The sequence below is a fragment of the Bombina bombina genome, chromosome 3 (genome assembly GCF_027579735.1).
Source record: "Bombina bombina isolate aBomBom1 chromosome 3, aBomBom1.pri, whole genome shotgun sequence".
Classification (NCBI taxonomy): domain Eukaryota; kingdom Metazoa; phylum Chordata; class Amphibia; order Anura; family Bombinatoridae; genus Bombina; species Bombina bombina.
The window spans coordinates 1,059,168,814-1,059,189,067 of record NC_069501.1 but is presented as its reverse complement, the minus strand read 5'-3'; the positions used below and the strand labels follow the sequence as shown (position 1 = coordinate 1,059,189,067).

Genomic DNA, 20,254 nt, shown 5'->3' with positions numbered 1-20,254 from the left:
TAATTGCATTGATGCTACTTTAAATAAAAGTCAATCTGTACATGTTAAGCAACATTCACCAGACAACGAGGGGGAAGTTATGCCGACTAACTTGCCTCACGTGTCAGTACCTGCATCTCCCGCTCAGGAGGTGCGTGATATTGTAACGCCAAGTACATCAGGGCGGCCATTACAAATCACTTTACAAGACATGGCTAATGTTATGACTGAAGTTCTCAATGCCCTTCTGGCTTGGCCTCAGTTAGCAACTCTGAGGTTTATCAGGTTTCAGTCGGACAACATCACGACTGTGGCTTACATCAACCATCAGGTAGGGACAAGAAGTTCCTTAGCGATGATGGAAGTATCAAAGATAATTCGCTGGGCAGAGTCTCACTCTTGCCACCTGTCAGCGATCCACATCCCAGGAGTGGACAACTGGGAGGCGGATTTCCTAAGTCGCCAGACTTTTCATCCGGGGGAGTGGGAACTTCATCCGGAGGTCTTTGCCCAAATACTTCGTCGTTGGGGCAAACCAGATATGGATCTCATGGCGTCTCGCCGGAACGCCAAGCTTCCTCGTTACGGGTCCAGGTCCATTGACCCGGGAGCGGTCCTGATAGATGCCTTGACAGCACCTTGGACCTTCAGGATGGCTTATGCGTTTCCACCCTTCCCGATGCTTCCTCGTTTGATTGCCAGGATCAAACAGGAGAAAGCATCAGTGATTCTAATAGCGCCTGCGTGGCCATGCAGGACCTGGTATGCAGATCTAGTGGACATGTCATCCTGTCCACCTTGGTCTCTGCCTCTGAGACAGGACCTTCTAATTCAGGGTCCTTTCAAACATCAAAATCTAACTTCTCTGAAGCTGACTGCATGGAAATTGAACGCTTAATTTTATCAAAGCGTGGATTTTCTGAGCCAGTAATTGATACCTTAATACAGGCTAGGAAACCTGTTACCAGGAAAATTTACCATAAAATATGGCGTAAATACTTACACTGGTGCGAATCCAAGGGTTACTCATGGAGTAAGGTTAGGATTCCTAGGATATTGTCTTTTCTACAAGAAGGTTTAGAAAAGGGTTTATCTGCTAGTTCGTTAAAGGGACAGATCTCAGCTCTGTCCATCCTTTTACACAAGCGTCTGTCAGAAGTTCCAGACGTTCAGGCTTTTTGTCAGGCTTTGGCCAGGATTAAGCCTGTGTTTAAATCTGTTGCTCCGCCGTGGAGCTTAAACTTAGTTCTTAACGTTTTACAGGGTGTTCCGTTTGAACCCCTTCACTCCATTGATATCAAGCTGTTATCTTGGAAAGTTCTGTTTTTAATGGCTATTTCCTCGGCTCGTAGAGTCTCTGAATTATCAGCCTTACATTGTGATTCTCCGTATCTGATTTTTCATTCAGATAAGGTAGTTCTGCGTACTAAACCTGGGTTCTTACCTAAGGTAGTCACTAACAAGAATATCAATCAAGAGATTGTTGTTCCATCATTGTGTCCTAACCCTTCTTCAAAGAAGGAACGACTTCTGCACAATCTAGATGTAGTCCGTGCCCTGAAATTTTATTTACAGGCAACTAAAGATTTTCGACAAACTTCTTCCCTGTTTGTCGTTTATTCTGGACAGAGGAGAGGTCAAAAGGCATCTGCTACCTCTCTATCCTTTTGGCTTCGTAGCATAATACGCTTAGCCTATGAGACTGCTGGACAGCAACCTCCTGAAAGGATTACAGCTCATTCTACTAGAGCTGTGGCTTCCACTTGGGCCTTTAAGAACGAGGCCTCTGTTGAACAGATTTGCAAGGCTGCAACTTGGTCTTCTCTTCATACTTTTTCCAAATTTTACAAATTTGACACTTTTGCTTCTTCGGAGGCTGTTTTTGGGAGAAAGGTTCTTCAGGCAGTGGTTCCTTCCGTATAGAGATCCTGCCTGTCCCTCCCGTCATCCGTGTACTTAGCTTTGGTATTGGTATCCCATAAGTAATGATGACCCGTGGACTGACTACACTTAACAGGAGAAAACATAATTTATGCTTACCTGATAAATTCCTTTCTCCTGTAGTGTAGTCAGTCCACGGCCCGCCCTGTTTTTTAAGGCAGGTCAAAAATTTTTAATTATACTCCAGTCACCACTGCACCCTATAGTTTCTCCTTTCTCGTTTGGTTCTCGGTCGAATGACTGGGTGTGACATAGAGGGGAGGAGCTATATAGCAGCTCTGCTTGGGTGATACTCTTGCACTTCCTGTTGGGGAGGAGTTAATATCCCATAAGTAATGATGACCCGTGGACTGACTACACTACAGGAGAAAGGAATTTATCAGGTAAGCATAAATTATGTTTTTGAATGATGTAACCCACAAAATCTGTTTACTGCCACGTATAAAGAGTGAATAATAAAGTGTCATTCAGCCCTGTTATTGCATCATACTAACTTGCTTCCTGATATAGTTCTGACATTTCTTCCTTTGTATTTTCTTTTAGCCCTCTGGTGCTCGGGAACTTGTGGGATGTCACAGACCGTGAGATTGATCGATACACAGTAGCATTCCTGCAAGGCTGGCTCAAGGCAGGTCCTGGTGCTCCCCTTCTGAAGTTTCTGTCAGAGTCTCGCCAGGCTCCCAAGCTGAAGTACATAATTGGTGCTGCGCCTGTTGCCTATGGCTTGCCCGTCAACCTGCAATGACTCATGAGCTTGACTGGCTAAAGGCCATTGTACAGAGAGTATATTTTATTATTCACTTTTAAATAGGGAAAGCATCTTCAAATTTGCCTTAATCATCAGGAGAAACTGCAATATTTATTACACTGCTGCTTTGTTCGTCCTGTTCAAGATGCATGTTCTGATGCCTGGCAGTCACTGGATTTAAGTCTTTTTATGTCTTTAATTTAAGCAGATGATAGGACTTTACCCTTTTATGTGCTGCTGTAGACCTCTATTGTGTATATATAAATTGTTAAAGACATTGCAGTCACAGAAGTTGCCAATGTTCTATATTTGTCTTTAACTGTAATTTATGATAAATTTGATACTATTTTATTGACCTCGTCCTTTATAAATACAAGCATGCATTTATTACACAATGCAACAACTCTTAAGTAAAGAGTTTTTATTTCTTTGTAATTTCAGTAGCACTTTTTTAGAAGTTGAAATTTAAGAAAATACATCTAATGTATTAAATGTTTTGAATGCTAATATAAATTTGTATAATAAATATATAAATATATTAGTTGGTGTTTTATTTGTATATATTCTCCTGCTTTCATGAGTATATGGTAATGAATGTAAAGGATGTGTAAAATTAAACCATACAAACACCTTTTTCTTTTACAAGATATGACGAGTCCACGGATTTCATCCTTGTGGAATTACGCCTCCTGGTCAGCAGGAGGAGGCAAAGAGCTCCACAGCAGAGCTGTATATATAGCTCCTCCCTTCCCTTCCACCCCAGTCATTCTCTTTACCTGTGTTAGTGATAGGAAGAGTTAAAGTGAGGTGTTAGTTTAGATTCTTCAATCAAGAGTTTTTTATTTTCAAACGATACCGATGTGTGCTGTTTTTATTACAGAGCAGCTTGTGAATAGTCTTCTAGACTATGGGAACTAGGGGATTTTTGTATCCACTGCGCCTCCCATATTTGTGCTGCATTATCTGTATATGGTATTTTGAGGTTGTAACCAAGACCCTGCTTTTCACAGGACCTCAGGAGGAAGATGGGACCTCTTGATACTGTGAAGTAATCATGCTGTACCCTCAGCATAGAGGTAAGTGCAGTTTCTTTTGTAAGGTGTATCCAGTCCATGGGTTCATCCTTTACTTGTGGGATATTCTCCTTCCTAACAGGAAGTGGCAAAGAGAGCACACAGCAGAGCCGTCCATACAGCTCCCCCTCTAGCTCCACCCCCCAGTCATTCTCTTTGCCGGCTCTAAGCAATAGGGTCTCTCTCGGAAGGGTAAAGTGAATGTGGTGTTAGATTTGTAGGTTTTGTTCTACAAGAAAAAGTTTGTTATTTTAAATGGTACCGGTGTGTACTATTTACTCTCTAGCAGACAAGAGATGAAGATTTCTGCAGTGAGGAAGATGATTTTAGCATGTTGTAACTAAAATCCACTGCTGTTCCCACACAGGACTGAGGAGTACAAGAAAACTTCAGTTTGGGGGAACGGTTTGCAGGTTAGGCTGCAATAAGGTATGTTCAGTCATTTATTTCTAGACAAGACTGTGATAATGCTAGAAAAGGACTGATAAGATCCCCATGAGGGAAGGGTAAGCTTTATTCAGAGACTAAGTATGGAATTGCAAGCTTACATAACAGGGCTAATTTATGCTGGTTGACACTATTTTATGGCAACAGAATGTGTCCCACTTGTACTGATATGTCTATACACTTTAAAGAACATATTGTTGCACTTAAAAATGTGGCCCAAGATGATTCTCAGACAGAAGGTAATGAGGTTAACCCGTTAACCTCTCCCCAAGTGTCACAACCAGTTACGCCCGCTCAAGCGACGTCTAGCACCTCTAGTGCGTCTAACTCTTTTACCTTGCAAGACTTGGTGGCAGTTATGGATAATACCCTCTGTGTTTTTATCTAAACTGCCCGTGTTACCTGCAAAGCGTGATAGCTCTGTTTTAAGAACAGATTCTGAGCATTCTGACGCTTTGGTAGCCGTATCCGATATACACTCACAACGCTCTGAAATGGGGGCGAGGGATGTGCTGTCTGAGGGAGAAATTTTCGATTCGGGAAAGGTTGCTCCTCAGACAGACTCGGATACATTGGCTTTTAAATTTAAACTAGAACACCTCCGCTTATTACTCAGGGAGGTATTAGTTACTCTGGATGACTGCGACCCTTTGGTGGTTCCAGAGAAATTGTGTAAAATGGACAAGTACCTAGAAGTTCCTGTTTACACTGATGTGTTCCCGGTCCCTAGAGGATTGCGGATATAGTAACTAGGGAGTGGGATAGACCAGGTATTCTTTTGTTCCCCCTCCTGTTTTTAAGAAAATGTTCCCCATATCTGACTCCACGCAGGACTCGTGACAGACGGTCCCTAAGGTGGAGGGGGCCGTTTCTTCACTTGCTAAACGCACAACCATACCAATTGAGGACAGTTGTGCTTTTAAAGACCCTATGGATAAAAAATTAGTTAGGGTTTACTTAAGAAAATTTTTGTTCATCAAGGTTTTCTTCTCCAACCTATAGCGTGTATTGTTCCTGTAACTACTGCAGCTGCTTTCTGGTTCGAGGCGCTGGAAGATGTGCTCCAGACGGAGACCTCATTTGAGGACATTATGGACAGAATTAAGGCTCTTAAGCTGGCTAATTCTTTTATCACAGATGCCGCTTTCCAACTAGCTAAGTTAGCGGCAAAGAATTCAGGTTTCGCCATTTTGGCGCGCAGGGCGCTATGGCTAAAGTCCTGGTCGGCCGATGTGTCGTCAAAATCCAAACTACTGAACATTCCTTTCAAAGGAAAGACCCTTTTCGGGCCTGAATTGAAAGAAATTATCTCAGAAATCACTGGGGGAAAAGGCCATGCTTTAAAAGTCCTTTAAGACAAAGAACAAACAAAATATTTTTCGTTCCTTTCGAAATTTCAGGAGCGGTCTCGCTTCATCCTCCCCTGCTGCAAAGCAAGAGGGTAACACTTCACAACCCAGGGCAGCCTGGAAACCTTACCAGGGCTGGAACAAGGGTAAACAGGCCAAGAAGCCTGCAGCTGCCTCCAAGACAGCATGAAGGGGTAGCCCCCGATCTGGGACCAGATCTAGTAGGGGGCAGACTCTCTCTCTTCGCTCAGGCCTGGGCAAGAGACATACACAATCCTTGGGCCTTAGAGATTGTATCCCAGGGATATCTTCTAGAATTCAAGGACTCCCCTCCAAGGGGAAGGTTCCAACTTTTCTCGTCTGTCCTCAGACCAGACAATGAAAGAGGCGTTCTTACGCTGTGTAGAAGACCTACATACAATGGGAGTGATCCACCCAGTTCCAATTGTGGAACAAGGACTGGGTTTTTACTCAAACCTGTTTGTGGTTCCCAAAAAAGAAGGAACTTTCAGACCAATCCTGGATCTCAAAATTCTAAACAAATTCCTCAGGGTCCCATCATTCAAGATGGAGACCATTCGGACAATCTTACCAATGATCCAGGAGAGTCAATATATGACTACCGTGGATCTAAAGGATGCGTATCTGCACATTCCTATCCACAAAGATCATCACCAGTTTCTCAGGTTCGCTTTTCTGGACAAGCATTATCAGTTTGTGGCTCTTCCTTTCGGGTTGGCCACTGCTCCCAGAATTTTCACAAAGGTGCTAGGGTCCCTTCTGGCGGTTCTAAGACCGCGGGGCATAGCAGTGGCGCCTTACCTAGACGACATCTTAATTCAGGCGTCGCCTTTCCAAAGAGCCAAGTCTCACACGGAAATTGTATTGGCCTTTATGAGGTCTCACGAGTGGAAGGTGAACATCAAAAAGAGTTCTCTCTCCCCCCTCACAAGAGTTCCATTCCTAGGAACCTTAATAGACTCGGTAGAAATGAAAATATTTCTGACGGAGGTCAGAAAGTTAAAACTCTTAACTACTTGCCGAGCTCTTAATTCCATTCCTCGGCCGTCTGTAGCTCAGTGCATGGAGACAATCGGTCTAATGGTAGCGGCAATGGAAATAGTCCCTTTTGCACGGATACACCTCAGACCATTGCAACTATGCATGCTCAAACAGTGGAATGGGGATTATGCAGATTTGTCTCCTCAAATACAGTTGGACCAGGGGACCAGAGATTCTCTTCTCTGGTGGTTGTCTCAGGGAATGTGTTTCCGCAGACCAGAGTGGATCATCGTAACGACCGACGCCAGTCTGTTGGGCTAGGGTGCAGTCTGGGACTCCCTGAAAGCTCAGGGCTTATGGTCTCGGGAAGAAGCTCTTCTCCCGATAAACATTCTGGAACTGAGGGCGATATTCAACGCTCTTCAGGCATTGCCTCAGCTAGCTGCGGCCAAATTCCTCAGATTTCAGTCGGACAACATCACGACTGTAGCTTACGTCAACCATCAAGGGGGAACAAGGAGTCCCCTAGCAATGATGGAAGTAACCAAAATAATTAGGTGGGCGGAGGATCACTCTTGCCACCTCTCAGCAATTCACATCCCAGGAGTAGACAACTGGGAGGCGGATTTTCTAAGTCGTCAGACTTTTCATCCGGTGGAGTGGGAACTCCACCCGGAGGTATTTGCCCAGCTGACTCAGCTATGGGGCACTCCAGAATTGGATCTGATGGCGTCCCGTCAGAATGCCAAACTTCCTCTCTATGGGTCCAGGTCCTGGGATCCCCAGGCGGTGTTGATAGATGCTCTAGCAGTGCCTTGGTCCTTCAATCTGGCCTATGTGTTTCCACCGTTTCCTCTCCTTCCTCGTCTGGTTGCCAGAATCAAGCAGGAGAGGGCGTCAGTGATTCTAATAGCGCCTGCGTGGCCACGCAGGACCTGGTATGCAGACCTAGTGGACATGTCATCCGTTCCACCATGGACTCTGCCAATGAGGCAGGACCTTCTACTTCAAGGTCCTTTCAAACATCCAAATCTAATTTCTCTGCGTCTGACTGCTTGGAGATTGAACGCCTAATTCTATCTAAGCGTGGTTTCTCTGAGTCGGTTATCGATACCCTGATTCAGGCTAAAAAGCCTGTCACCAGGAAAATCTACCATAAGATTTGGCGAAAATATCTTTGGTGCGAATCCAAGGGTTACTCATGGAGTAAGATTAGGATTCCCAGGATACTGTCTTTTCTCCAAGATGGATTGGAGAAAGGATTGTCAGCTAGTTCCTTAAAAGGACAGATATCTGCTTTGTCTATTCTTTTACACAAACGTCTGGCAGAGGTACCAGACGTTCAAGCGTTTACTCAGGCTTTAGTCAGAATCAAGCCTGTTTATAGACCTGTGGCTCCGCCATGGAGTCTGAATTTAGTTTAGTAATTTCAGTTTTGCAAGGGGTTCCGTTTGAACCTTTACATTCCATAGATATTAAGCTTTTATCTTGGAAAGTTTTGTTTTTGGTAGCTATCTCTTCTGCTCGAAGAGTTTCAGAGTTATCTGCTTTACAGTGTGATTCACCTTACCTGGTGTTCCATGCAGATAAGGTAGTTTTGCGTACCAAACCCGGTTTTCTTCCTAAGGTTGTGTCTAATAAGAATATTAACCAGGAAATTGTTGTTCCTTCTCTGTGTCCTAATCCTTCGTCAAAGAAGGAACGTCTGTTACACAATCTTGATGTGGTTCGTGCTTTAAAGTTCTATTTACAAGCAACTAAGGATTTCAGACAAACAACTTCTTTGTTTGTTATCTATTCTGGTAAGAGGAGAGGTCAGAAGGCGACCGCTACCTCTCTTTCCTTTTGGCTGAAAAGCATCATCCGTTTGGCCTATGAGACTGCTGGCCAGCAGCCTCCTGAAACAATTACTGCTCATTCTACCAGAGCAGTGGCTTCCACATGGGCTTTTAAAAATGAGGCTTCTGTTGAACAGATTTGTAAGGCAGCGACTTGGTCTTCGCTGCATACTTTTTCCAAATTTTACAAATTCGATACTTTGGCTCTTTTAGGAGTGCTTGTTAGCTCTCTATTTTTAGCTCATTACTATTGTTTTGTATCTTCAGTATGTAGAGGGTACGGACTGCTTGTCTTTTAAGCTTGTCACGATGGGCAGAGCTTGTTTGGCGCAAATTTTGCGCGCTCTTTTTAACTTCTGGGTGATAAGAAGTGATACATTGTCGGCTCCTGTTCCGGTGTGTGTGTGTAAGTCAGACCGGAGAGCGGGTGTTAGCAGTGGGAGTCTGGTTTATATTTGGATTCGTTTTTTATTGCTCTGGTCCGTGGGAGGTCAGGTAAGCACCTCAGCAAGGCTTGTTGAGGTGTAGAGGTGCTGCAGGGGTCTAGGATTTATTTTCTGTGTAACATTTTTTAATTAACGTTTTTTTCTTAAAGGAACAGTAACGTTAATTTCTTTCATGTAATTGGCAAGAGTCCATGAGCTAGTGACGTATGGGATATACAATTCTACCAGGAGGGGCAAAGTTTCCCAAACCTCAAAATGCCTATAAATAAGCCCCTCACCACATCCACAATTCAGTTTTACAAACTTTGCCTCCCTATGGAGGTGGTGAAGTAAGTTTGTGCTTGATTTTCTTCTGTGATATGCGCTTCTCAGCATTTTGAAGCCCGATTCCTCTCAGAGTACAGTGAATGTCAGAGGGATGTGAAGGGAGTATCACCTATTGAATTCTATGGTTTTCCTCGCGGGAAATCTTTTCATAGGTTCTCTGTAATCGGTCGTAGAGATTCATCTCCTACCTCCCTTTTTCAGATCGACGATATACTCTCATATTCCATTACTTCTACTGATAACTGTTTCAGTACTGGTTTGGCTATCTGCTATGTGTGGATGGGTGTCTTTCGGTAAGTATGTTTTCATTACTTAAGAAACTCTCAGCTATGGTTTGGCCCTTTATGTATTAATATAAAGTTCTAAATATATGTATTGTACTTATATTTGCCATGAGTCAGGTTTATGTAGTTTTCCTTTTGCAGACTATCCGTTTCAAAATTGGGAAAAACATTTTTAGGAATTTATTTTTTTCTTACCTGGGGTATAGTGTTTACTTTGAAATTGACTGTTTTTATTTATTCTCGCAGGCAAAATTAGGCTTGCGAGGCCGCAAAATGCTTATGTTTATTGCGTCATTCTTGGCGCAAGAATTTTTTTGGCACGAAGGTACGTTTTGATTTATATGTTGTTTTTTTTATCTTACATTTGCAAGATGTCTCAATCTGATCCTGTCTCAGAAACTATTGTTGGATTTCTGCTGCCTGATAACAGTTCTACCAAAGATAAGTGTATCTGTTGTAAATTAGCGGAGATTATATCTCCAGCTGTGGTATGTAATAGTTATCATGATAAGCTTTTACATGCAGAGAATGTATCCATCAGTACTAGTACAATGCCTGTTGTTTATTAAACATCTAATGTACATGATATCCCTGTGAATATAAAAGATTTTATTGCTGATGCGATTCTGAAGGCTTTGTCTGCTATTCCGCCTTCTAATAAACGTAAAAGGTCTTTTAAAACGTCTCATAAAGTTGATGAAATTTCAAATGACTGACAACATAGTAAATTATCCTCCTCTGATGAGGATCTATCTGATTCAGAAGATCTTACCTCAGATATTGACACTGACAAATCTTCTTATCTCTTTAAGATGGAGTATATTCATTCTTTGTTAAAAGAGGTGTTGATTACTTTGGATATTGAGGAAACTAGTCCTCTTGATACTGATACTAGAACTAGTACACAATTAAATTCTGTTTATAAACCTCCTGTGGTTACTCCAGAGGTTTTTCCAGTTCCTGATGCTATTTCTGATATGATTTCAAAGGAATGGAATAGGCCTGGTACTTCTTTTATTCCTTCTTCAAGCTTTACAAAATTGTATCCTTTGCCAGCAGTTAGATTGGAGTTTTGGGAAAAAATCCCCAAACGTTGATGGGGCTATTTCTACTCTTCCTAAACGTACTACTATCCCTATGGAAGATTGTAATTCCTTTAAGGATTCTTTAGATAGGAAACTTGAATCTTATCTAAGGAAAGCTTATTTATATTCTGGCTATCTTCTGAGGCCTGTCATTTATATGGCTGATGTTGCAGCTGCATCAACTTTTTGGTTGGAAATCAGGCAACAGACCCTGATTTGTCTAGCATTGTTCGCTTGCTTCAACATGCTAATCATTTTATCTGTGATGCCATTTTTGATATCATCAAAATTGATGTTAGATCTATGTCTATAGCTATTTTAGCTAGAAGAGTTTTGTGGCTCAAATATTGGAATGCTGACATGGTATCGAAGTCTAGATTACTATCTTTTTCCAAGTTAACAATTTGTTTGGTTCTCAGTTGGATTCGATTATTTCAACTGTCACGGGGGGGGAGTTTTCTTTCATGTAATTGGCAAGAGACCATGAGCTAGTGACGTATGGGATATACAATCCTACCAGGAGGAGCAAAGTTTCCCAAACCTCAAAATGCCTATAAATACACCCCTCACCACACCCACAATTCAGTTTTACAAACTTTGCCTCCTATGGAGGTAATGAAGTCGGTTTTTGCTAAGATTTCTATGTGTATATGCGCTTCTCAGCATTTTGAAGCCCGATTCCTTTCAGAGTACAGTGAATGTCAGAGGGATGTGAAGGGAGTATCACCTATTGAATGCAATGTTTTTCCTTGCGGGAAATCTATTTCATAGGTTCTCTATCCGTCGTAGAGATTCATCTCCTACCTCCCTTTCTCTTGTAAGATGTATCGAGTCCACGGATTCATCCTTACTTGTGGGATATTCTCCTTCCCAACAGGAAGTGGCAAAGAGAGCACCCACAGCAGAGCTGTCTATATAGCTCCCCCCTTAACTCCACCCCCCAGTCATTCTCTTTGCCTACTCTAAGAAACTAGGAAGTGCAGAGCGAGTGTGGTGACAAAAATGTTAGTTTTTTATTTCTCAAGCAAAAGTTTATTTTAAATGGTACCGGTGTGTACTATTTACTCTCTGGCAGAAAAGGGATGAAGATTTCTGCAAGGAGGATTATGATCTTAGCACTTTGTAACTAAGATCCACTGCTGTTCTCATAAGAGCTGAAGAGTACAGGAAAACTTCAGTTGGGGGAACGGTTTGCATGCTAAGCTGCATATGAGGTATGTTCAGTCTATATTTTTTCTAGACAGACTGTGTTAATTCTAGAAATGGCTGGCAATATCCCCATGAGGGAAGGGTAAGCTGTATTCAGACACTTGGATAGGAATTTCAGCTTGCTTGAAGGGCTCATAAGTTACTGGTGACACTGTTAGAAAAAAACGTTTTTGTTTGTTCAGTAAATGATGCAATTATAACATTTTTTAGAAGGGACTAAAGTGGTCATTGTGGCTTGTTTTTTGGGTTTTTTAACCCACATGGTTAATTAGGAGACACTCAGGTGTTTTTCTAATAGGCCTCAAAACATCGAGTGAGGTGGGAGGGGCCTATTTTCGCGCCTTAGTTGCGCAGTTTCTTTTCCTTTGAGACATCCAAGTGCTTCTCCAGTGGTTCCTGCTGTGTTTGAGGGCTGTAAAGGAGGTTTTTTTTCCCCACAAATCGTTCTGAAGGGCAGGTAGGCGCCACAGCAGAGCTGTAGCAAGGTGCTGAAAGTCTTTTTTTACCGGTTTTGACTTTTTTTCAATCCGGTTTTGCCATTAAGGGGTTAATTGTTTATTTGCATAGCTGTGCAACGTTATTAAGGCTGTAAGATACTACTGTAAAAATTTTGTTTAGTTTACTGCTTTTTTACACTGTTTTGCAGAACTTGTGCAGCTTTTTTTCTCTGAAAGGCACAGTACCGTTTTATTTCTAAGTGTTATTTACTTTGATTACAGTGTTTTACAAGCTTGCTTGTTACATTACTAGCCTGTTTAACATGTCTGACACCAAAGAAAATCCTTGTTTAATATGTTTGGAAGCCATTGTGGAACCCCCTCTTAGAATGTGTCCCCAATTGTACTGATATGTCTATAAATTATAAAGAACATATATTAGCACTTAAAAATAGAGCAATAGATGATTCTCAGTCAGAAGTTAATGAGGGTTCGCCATCTAGCTCTCCCCAAGTGTCACAACCAGTAATGCCCGCACAAGTGACGCCAAGTACCTCTAGTGCGTCAAATTCATTTACTTTACAAGACATGGCCACAGTTATGAATACAACCCTCACAGAAGTTTTATCTAAACTGCCTGGTTTACAAGGAAAGCGGTACAGCTCTGGGTTAAGGAAAAATGCTGAGCCGTCTCATGCTTTAGTAGCCGTATCTGATATGCCCTCACAATGCTCTGAAGGGGTGAGGGATTTGTTATCTGAGGGAGAAATTTCTGATTCAGGAAAGACTCTTCCTCAGTCAGATTGTGATATCACGGCCTTTAAATTTAAGCTTGAACACCTCCGCTTATTGCTTAGGGAGGTATTGGCAACTCTAGGTGATTGTGACCCTATAGTGGTCCCAGAGAAATTGTGTAAAATGGATAGATACTTAGAGGTTCCTGTTTACACTGATGTTTTTCCAGTCCCTAAGAGGATTGTGAATATTATTGCTAAGGAGTGGGATAGACCAGGTATTCCGTTCACTCCCCCTCCTGTTTTTAATAAAATGTTTCCCATATCTGACACCATAAGGGACTCATGGCAGACAGTTCCTAAGGTGGAGGGAGCTATTTCTACTCTGTCTAAGCGTACAACTATACCTATCGAAGACAGTTGTGCTTTCAAAGATCCTATGGATAAAAAAATTAGAGGGTCTCTTGAAGAAAATTTTTGTTCATCAAGGTTTTTCTATCCAACCTATTGCGTGCATTGTTCCTGTAACGACTGCAGCTGCTTTCTGGTTTGAGGCTCTAGAGGAGGCTCTTCAAATGGATACTCCGTTAGAGGAGATTATGGACAGAATTAAGGCCCTTAATTTGGCTAATTCTTTTATTACAGATGCCGCATTTCAACTGGCTAAATTAGCAGCAAAGAATTCAGGTTTTGCCATTTTAGCACGCAGGGCGTTAAGGCTTAAGTCCTGGTCTGCTGATGTGTCATCTTAATCTAAACTTTTGAACATTCCTTTCAAGGGTAAGACCCTATTCGGGCCTGAACTGAGAGATTATTTCAGACATTACTGGAAGGAAAGGTCATGCCCTCCCTCAGGATAGATCAAGTAAGATAAGGACCAAACAGAATAATTTTCGTTCCTTTCGGAACTTTAAGAGTGGTCCCGCTTCAGCTTCCTCTACTGCAAAGCAGGAGGGGAATTTTTCCCAATCCAAGTCAGTCTGGAGGCCTAACCAGGCTTGGAACAAGGGTAAAAAGGCCAAGAAGCCTGCGGCTGCTTCTAAAACAGCATGAAGGGGTAGCCCCCGATCCGGGACCGGATCTAGTAGGGGGCAGACTCTCTCTGTTCGCTCAGGCTTGGGCAAGAGATGTTCACGATCCCTGGGCTTTGGAAATTGTGTCCCAGGGGGTATCTTCTGGAATTCAAAGAATCCCTTCCAAGGGGGAGATTTCACATTTCTCAATTGTCTGCAAACCAGACAAAGAGAGAGGCGTTCTTACGCTGTGTAGAAGACCTTCATACCATGGGGGTGATCCGCCCAGTCCCAATAGAGGAACAGGGGCTAGGGTTTTATTCAAACCTGTTTGTGGTTCCCAAAAAAGAGGGAACTTTCAGACCAATCTTGGATCTCAAAATTCTAAACAAATTCCTCAAGGTTCCATCATTCAAGATGGAGTCTATTCGGACTATTCTTCCTCTGATCCAGGAGGGTCAATATATGACTACCGTGGACTTAAGGGATGCGTATCTACACATCCCTATTCAGAGATCATCATCAATTTCTCGGATTCGCCTTTCTAAACAGGCATTACCAGTTTGTGGCCCTTCCTTTCGGGTTGGCCACGGCTCCCAGAATTTTCACAAAAGTGCTAGGGTCCCTTCTGGCGGTTCTGCGACAACGGGGCATAGCAGTGGCGCCTTATCTAGACGACATCTTAATTCAGGCGTCGACTTTCCAGTTAGCCAAGTCTCACACAGACATCATGTTGGCTTTTCTGAGAACTCACGGGTGGAAGGTGAACATAAAAAAAAAAGAGTTCTCTCTTCCCTCTTACAAGAGTTTGCTTCCTAGGGACTCTGATAGACTCGGTAGAAATGAAAATATTTCTGACTGAGGTCAGAAAATTCAAACTCTTAACCACTTGCCGAGCTCTTCATTCCATTCCTCGGCCATCAGTGGCTCAGTGTATGGAGGTAATCGGTCTCATGGTAGCGGCAATGGACATAGTTCCTTTTGCCCGCCTACACCTCAGACCAATGCAACTATGCATGCTCAAACAGAGTGGAATGGAGATTATGCAGATTTATCTCCTCAACTGCATCTGGACCAGGGGACCAGAGACTCTCTTCTCTGGTGGTTGTCTCAGAAAATGTGTTTCCGCATGCCAGAGTGGCTCATTGTAACGACAGATGCCAGCCTGCTAGGCTGGGGTGCAGTCTGGAACTCCCTGAATGTACAGGGCTTATGGTCTCGGGAGGAAGCTCTCCTCCCGATAAACATTCTAGAACTGAGAGTGATATTCAATGCGCTTCAGGCTTGGCCTCAGCTTGCTGCGGCCAAATTCATCAGATTTCAGTCGGACAACATCACGACTGTAGCTTATATCAATCATCAAGGAGTCCTCTAGCGATGATGGAGGTAACCAAAATAATCCGGTGGGCAGAGGATCACTCTTGCCATCTCTCAGCAATCCACATCCCAGGGGTAGAGAACTGGGAGGCGGATTTTCTAGGCCGTCAGACTTTTCATCCGGGGGAGTGGGAACTCCATCCGGAGGTATTTGCCCAGCTGATTCAGCTATGGGGCACACCAGAATTGGATCTGATGGCGTCTTGTCAGAATGCCAAACTTCCTTGTTACGGGTCCAGGTCCCGGGATCCCAAGGCGGTACTGATAGATGCTCTAGCAGTGCCTTGGTCCTTCAATCTGGCCTATGTATTTCCACCGTTTCCTCTCCTCCCACGTCTGGTTGCCAGAATCAAGCAGGAGAGAGCTTCGGTAATTCTGATAGCACCTGCGTGGCCACGCAGGATTTGATATGCAGACCTAGTGGACATGTCCTCGGTTCCACCGTGGACTCTGCCAATGAGGCGGGACCTTCTAATCCAAGGTCCGTTCGCATCCAAATCTAATTTCTCTGCGTCTGACTGCTTGGAGATTGAACGCCTGATTCTATGAAAGCATGGTTTCTCTGAGTCAGTCATTGATACCCTGATTCAGGCTAGAAAGCCTATCACCAGGAAGATCTATCATAAGATTTGGCGCAAATATCTTTATTGGTGTGAATCCAAAGGTTACTCGTGGAGTAAGATTAGGATTCCTAGAATATTGTCTTTTCTCCAAGAAGGTTTGGAGAAGGGATTATCAGCTAGTTCTCTAAAGGGGCAATTATCTGCTTTGTCTATTCTACTTCACAAACGTCTGGCAGATGTCCCAGACGTTCAAGCATTTAGTCAGGCTTTGGTCAGAATCAAGCCTGTATATAAACCTGTTGCTCCGCCATGGAGCCTAAACTTAGTTCTTAAAGTTCTTCAAGGGGTTCCATTTGAACCTATGCATTCCATAGATATTAAGCTTCTATCTTGGAAAGTTTTGTTTTTAGTAGCCATCTCTTTGGCTCGAAGAGTTTCTGAGCTATCTGCTTTACAATGTTATTCCCCTTACCTTGTTTTCCATGCAGATAAGGTGGTTTTGCTTACCAAACCTGGTTTTCTTCCTAAGGTTGTTTCTAATAAGAATATCAATCAAGAGATTGTTGTTCCTTCTCTGGGTACTAATCCTTCATCAAAGAAGGAACGTCTGTTACACAATCTTGATGTGGTTCGTGCTTTAAAGTTCTACTTACAAGCAACTAAGGATTTCCGTCAAACATCTTCATTGTTTGTTGTTTATTCTGGTAAACGGAGAGTTCAAAGGGCTACGGCTACCTCTCTTTTCTTTTGGCTGAAAAGCATCATCCGTTTGGCCTATGAGACTGCTGGACAGCAGCCTCCTGAAAGAATTACTGCTCATTCTACTAGAGCTGTGGCTTCCACATGGGCTTTTAAAAATGAGGCTTCTGTTGAACAGATTTGTAAGGCGGCGACTTGGTCTTCGCTTCATACTTTTTCCAAATTTTCCAAATTCGATACTTTTGCTTCTTCGGAGGCTATTTTTGGGAGAAAGGTTTTAGTTTTTTTTCCAGTACTGGTTTGGCTATCTGCTATATGTGGATGGGTGTCTTTCGGTAAGTATGTTTTCATTACTTAAGAAACTCTCAGCTATGGTTTGGTACTTTATGTATTAATATAAAGTTCTAAATATATGTATTGTACTTATATTTGCCATGAGTCAGGTTTATGTAGATTTCCTTTTGCAGACTATTCAGTTTCATATTTGGGAAAACATATTTAGGAAAATATTTTTCTTACCTGGGGTTTAGATTTTTTTTCAAATTGACTGCTTTTTCATTAAATTTTTGCCGGCGAAATTAGGCTTGCAAGGCGCAAAAATGCTGATGTTTGTTGCGTCATTCTTGGCGCGAGAATTTTTTTGGTGCAAAGGTACGTTCAATGACGCAAGTTTGTCATTTCCGGCGTCTTAGTTGACGCCGAATTCTTTACACAAGGTTGCGTCTGCTTTGACGCAAGTGTGTCATTTCCGGATGTTGTTAGTGCCAAAAAATTTCATTTTGCGTTGTGCGTCATACTTGGCGCCATATAATTTTATTATTTAAAACCCCAATCCTATGTGCCTCTTGCCTTTTTCTATGTCAGAGGGCTATGCTGTTTGCATTTTCTCCAACATTGGTGTGTCCGGTCCACGGCGTCATCCTTACTTGTGGGATATTCTCTTCCCCAACAGGAAATGGCAAAGAGTCCCAGCAAAGCTGGTCACATGATCCCTCCTAGGCTCCGCCCACCCCAGTCATTCTCTTTGCCGTTGCACAGGCAACATCTCCACGGAGATGGTTAAGAGTTTTTTGGTGTTTAAATGTAGTTTTATTCTTCTATCAAGTGTTTGTTATTTTAAAATAGTGCTGGTATGTACTATTTACTCTGAAACAGAAAAGGATGAAGATTTCTGTTTGTAAGAGGAAGATGATTTTAGCAGACAGTAACTAAAATTGATTGCTGTTTCCACACAGGACTGTTGAGATGAAGTAACTTCAGTTGGGGGAAACAGTTAGCAGTCTTTTCTGCTTAAGGTATGACTAGCCATATTTCTAACAAGACTGTGTAATGCTGGAAGGCTGTCATTTCCCCTCATGGGGACCGGTAAGCCATTTTCTTAGTTAAACATAAAAGAATAAAGGGCTTCAAAAAGGGCTTAAAAACTGGTAGACATTTTTCTGGGCTAAAACAATTGCTTTACTAGGCATATTATGCAGATTCTAACTAATTATTGGTATTATAATCTTGGGGAACGTTTAGAAAAACGGCAGGCACTGTGTTGTTGGACACCTTTTTCAGATGGGGGCCTTTCTAGTTATAGACAGAGCCTCATTCTGGGACTGTATAGGGGTTAAATGTAAAAACGGCTCCGGTTCCGTTAATTTAAGGGTTAAAACTCTGAAATTTGGTGTGCAATACTTTTAATGTGGTGAAATTTTGGTGAATTTTGAACAATTCCTTCATACTTTTTCACATATTCAGTAATAAAGTGTTTTCAGTTTGAAATTTAAAGTGACAGTAACGGTTTTATTTTAAAACGTTTTTTGTGCTTTGTTGACAAGTTTAAGCCTGTTTAACATGTCTGTACCATCAGATAAGCTATGTTCTATATGTATGAAAGCCAATGTGTCTCCCCATTTAAATTTATGTGATAATTGTGCCATAGTGTCCAAACAAAGTAAGGACAGTAATGCAACAGATAATGATATTGCCCAAGATGATTCCTCAAATGAGGGGAGTAAACATGATACTACATCATCCCCTACTGTGTCTACACCAGTTATGCCCACACAGGAGGCCCCTAGTACATCTAGTGCGCCAATACTTAGTACCATGCAACAATTAACGGCTGTAATGGATAACTCCATAGCAAATCTTTTATCCAAAATGCCTACTTATCAGAGAAAGCGCGATTGCTCTGTTTTAAACACTGAAGAGCAAGAGGACGCTGATGATAACTGTTCTGACATACCCTCACACCAATCTCAAGGGGCCATGAGGGAGGTTTTGTCTGATGGAGAAATCTCAGATTCAGGAAAAATTTCTCATCAAGCTGAACCTGATGTTGTGACATTTAAATTTAAATTAGAACATCTCTGCGCACTGCTTAAGGAGGTGTTATCTACTCTGGATGATTGTGACAATTTGGTCATTCCAGAGAAATTATGTAAGATGGACAAGTTCCTAGAGGTTCCGGTGCCCCCCGACGCTTTTCCTATACCCAAGCGGGTGGCGGACATAGTAAATAAAGAGTGGGAAAGGCCCGGCATACCTTTTGTTCCCCCCCCTATATTTAAGAAATTATTTCCTATAGTCGACCCCAGAAAGGACTTATGGCAGACAGTCCCCAAGGTCGAGGGGGCGGTTTCTACTCTAAACAAACGCACTACTATTCCTATCGAAGATAGTTGTGCTTTCAAAGATCCTATGGATAAGAAATTAGAGGGTTTGCTTAAAAAGGTACAGCAAGGTTACCTTCTACAACCAATTTCATGCATTGTTCCTGTCACTACGGCAGCGTGTTTCTGGTTCGAGGAACTAGAAAAATCGCTCAGTAAAGAATCTTCGTATGAGGAGGTTATGGACAGAGTTCAAGCACTTAAATTGGCTAACTCTTTTGTTTTAGATGCCGCTTTGCAATTAGCTAGATTAGCGGCGAAAAATTCAGGGTTTGCTGTCGTGGCGCAGAGTGCTTTGGCTAAAGTCTTGAACTCTTGTTGTCGGGGACAGAGAACTTTTTTCTTTGTTCACCTTCCATCCATGAGATCTGAGAAAGGCTAGGACGATGTCCGTATGAGCCTTTGCTTTTTACAGGGACGACGCTTGAATCAGGATGTCGTCCAAGTAAGGTACTACTGCAATGCCCCTTGGTCCTAGAACCGCTAGAAGGGACCCTAGTACCTTTGTGAAAATCCTTGGAGCAGTGGCTAATCCAAATGGAAGTGCCACAAACTGGTAATGCTTGTCCAGAAAAGCCTTAGGAACTGATGATGTTCCTTGTGGATAGGAATATGTAGGTACGCATCCTTTAAATCCACGGTAGTCATAAATTGATTTTCCTGGATAGTAGGTAGGATCGTTCGAATAGTTTCCATTTTGAACGATGGTACCCTGAGAAATTTGTTTAGGATCTTTAGATCCAAAATTGGTCTGAATGTTCCCTCTTTTGGGAACTATGAACAGATTGGAATAAAATCCCATTCCTTGTTCTCTTATTGGAACTGGATGTATCACTCCCATCTTTAACAGGTCTTCTACACAATGTAAGAATGCCTGTCTCTTTATTTGGTTTGAAGATAATTGAGACCTGTGGAACCTTCCCCTTGGGGGTAGTTCCTTGAATTCCAGGAGATAACCTTGAGAAACTATTTCTAGCGCCCAAGGATCCTGAACATCTCTTGCCCAAGCCTGAGCAAAGAGAGAAAGTCTGCCCCCCACCAGA

At 42.5% G+C, this 20,254-nt stretch overlaps 1 protein-coding gene across 1 annotated transcript in view; it reads left to right on the top strand.

Moving 5' to 3' along the window:
• ESPL1 (extra spindle pole bodies like 1, separase) overlaps positions 1 to 3,206 on the top strand; it is an 810,416-nt gene extending 807,210 nt beyond the window's left edge. Inside the window, exon 31 of the mRNA XM_053708312.1 lies at positions 2,464 to 3,206. Coding sequence (XP_053564287.1) covers positions 2,464 to 2,665 — 202 coding nt within the window. The 3' untranslated portion in view covers positions 2,666 to 3,206. The remainder of the gene's footprint in view (positions 1 to 2,463) is intronic.
• Positions 3,207 to 20,254: the final 17,048 nt, after the last annotated feature.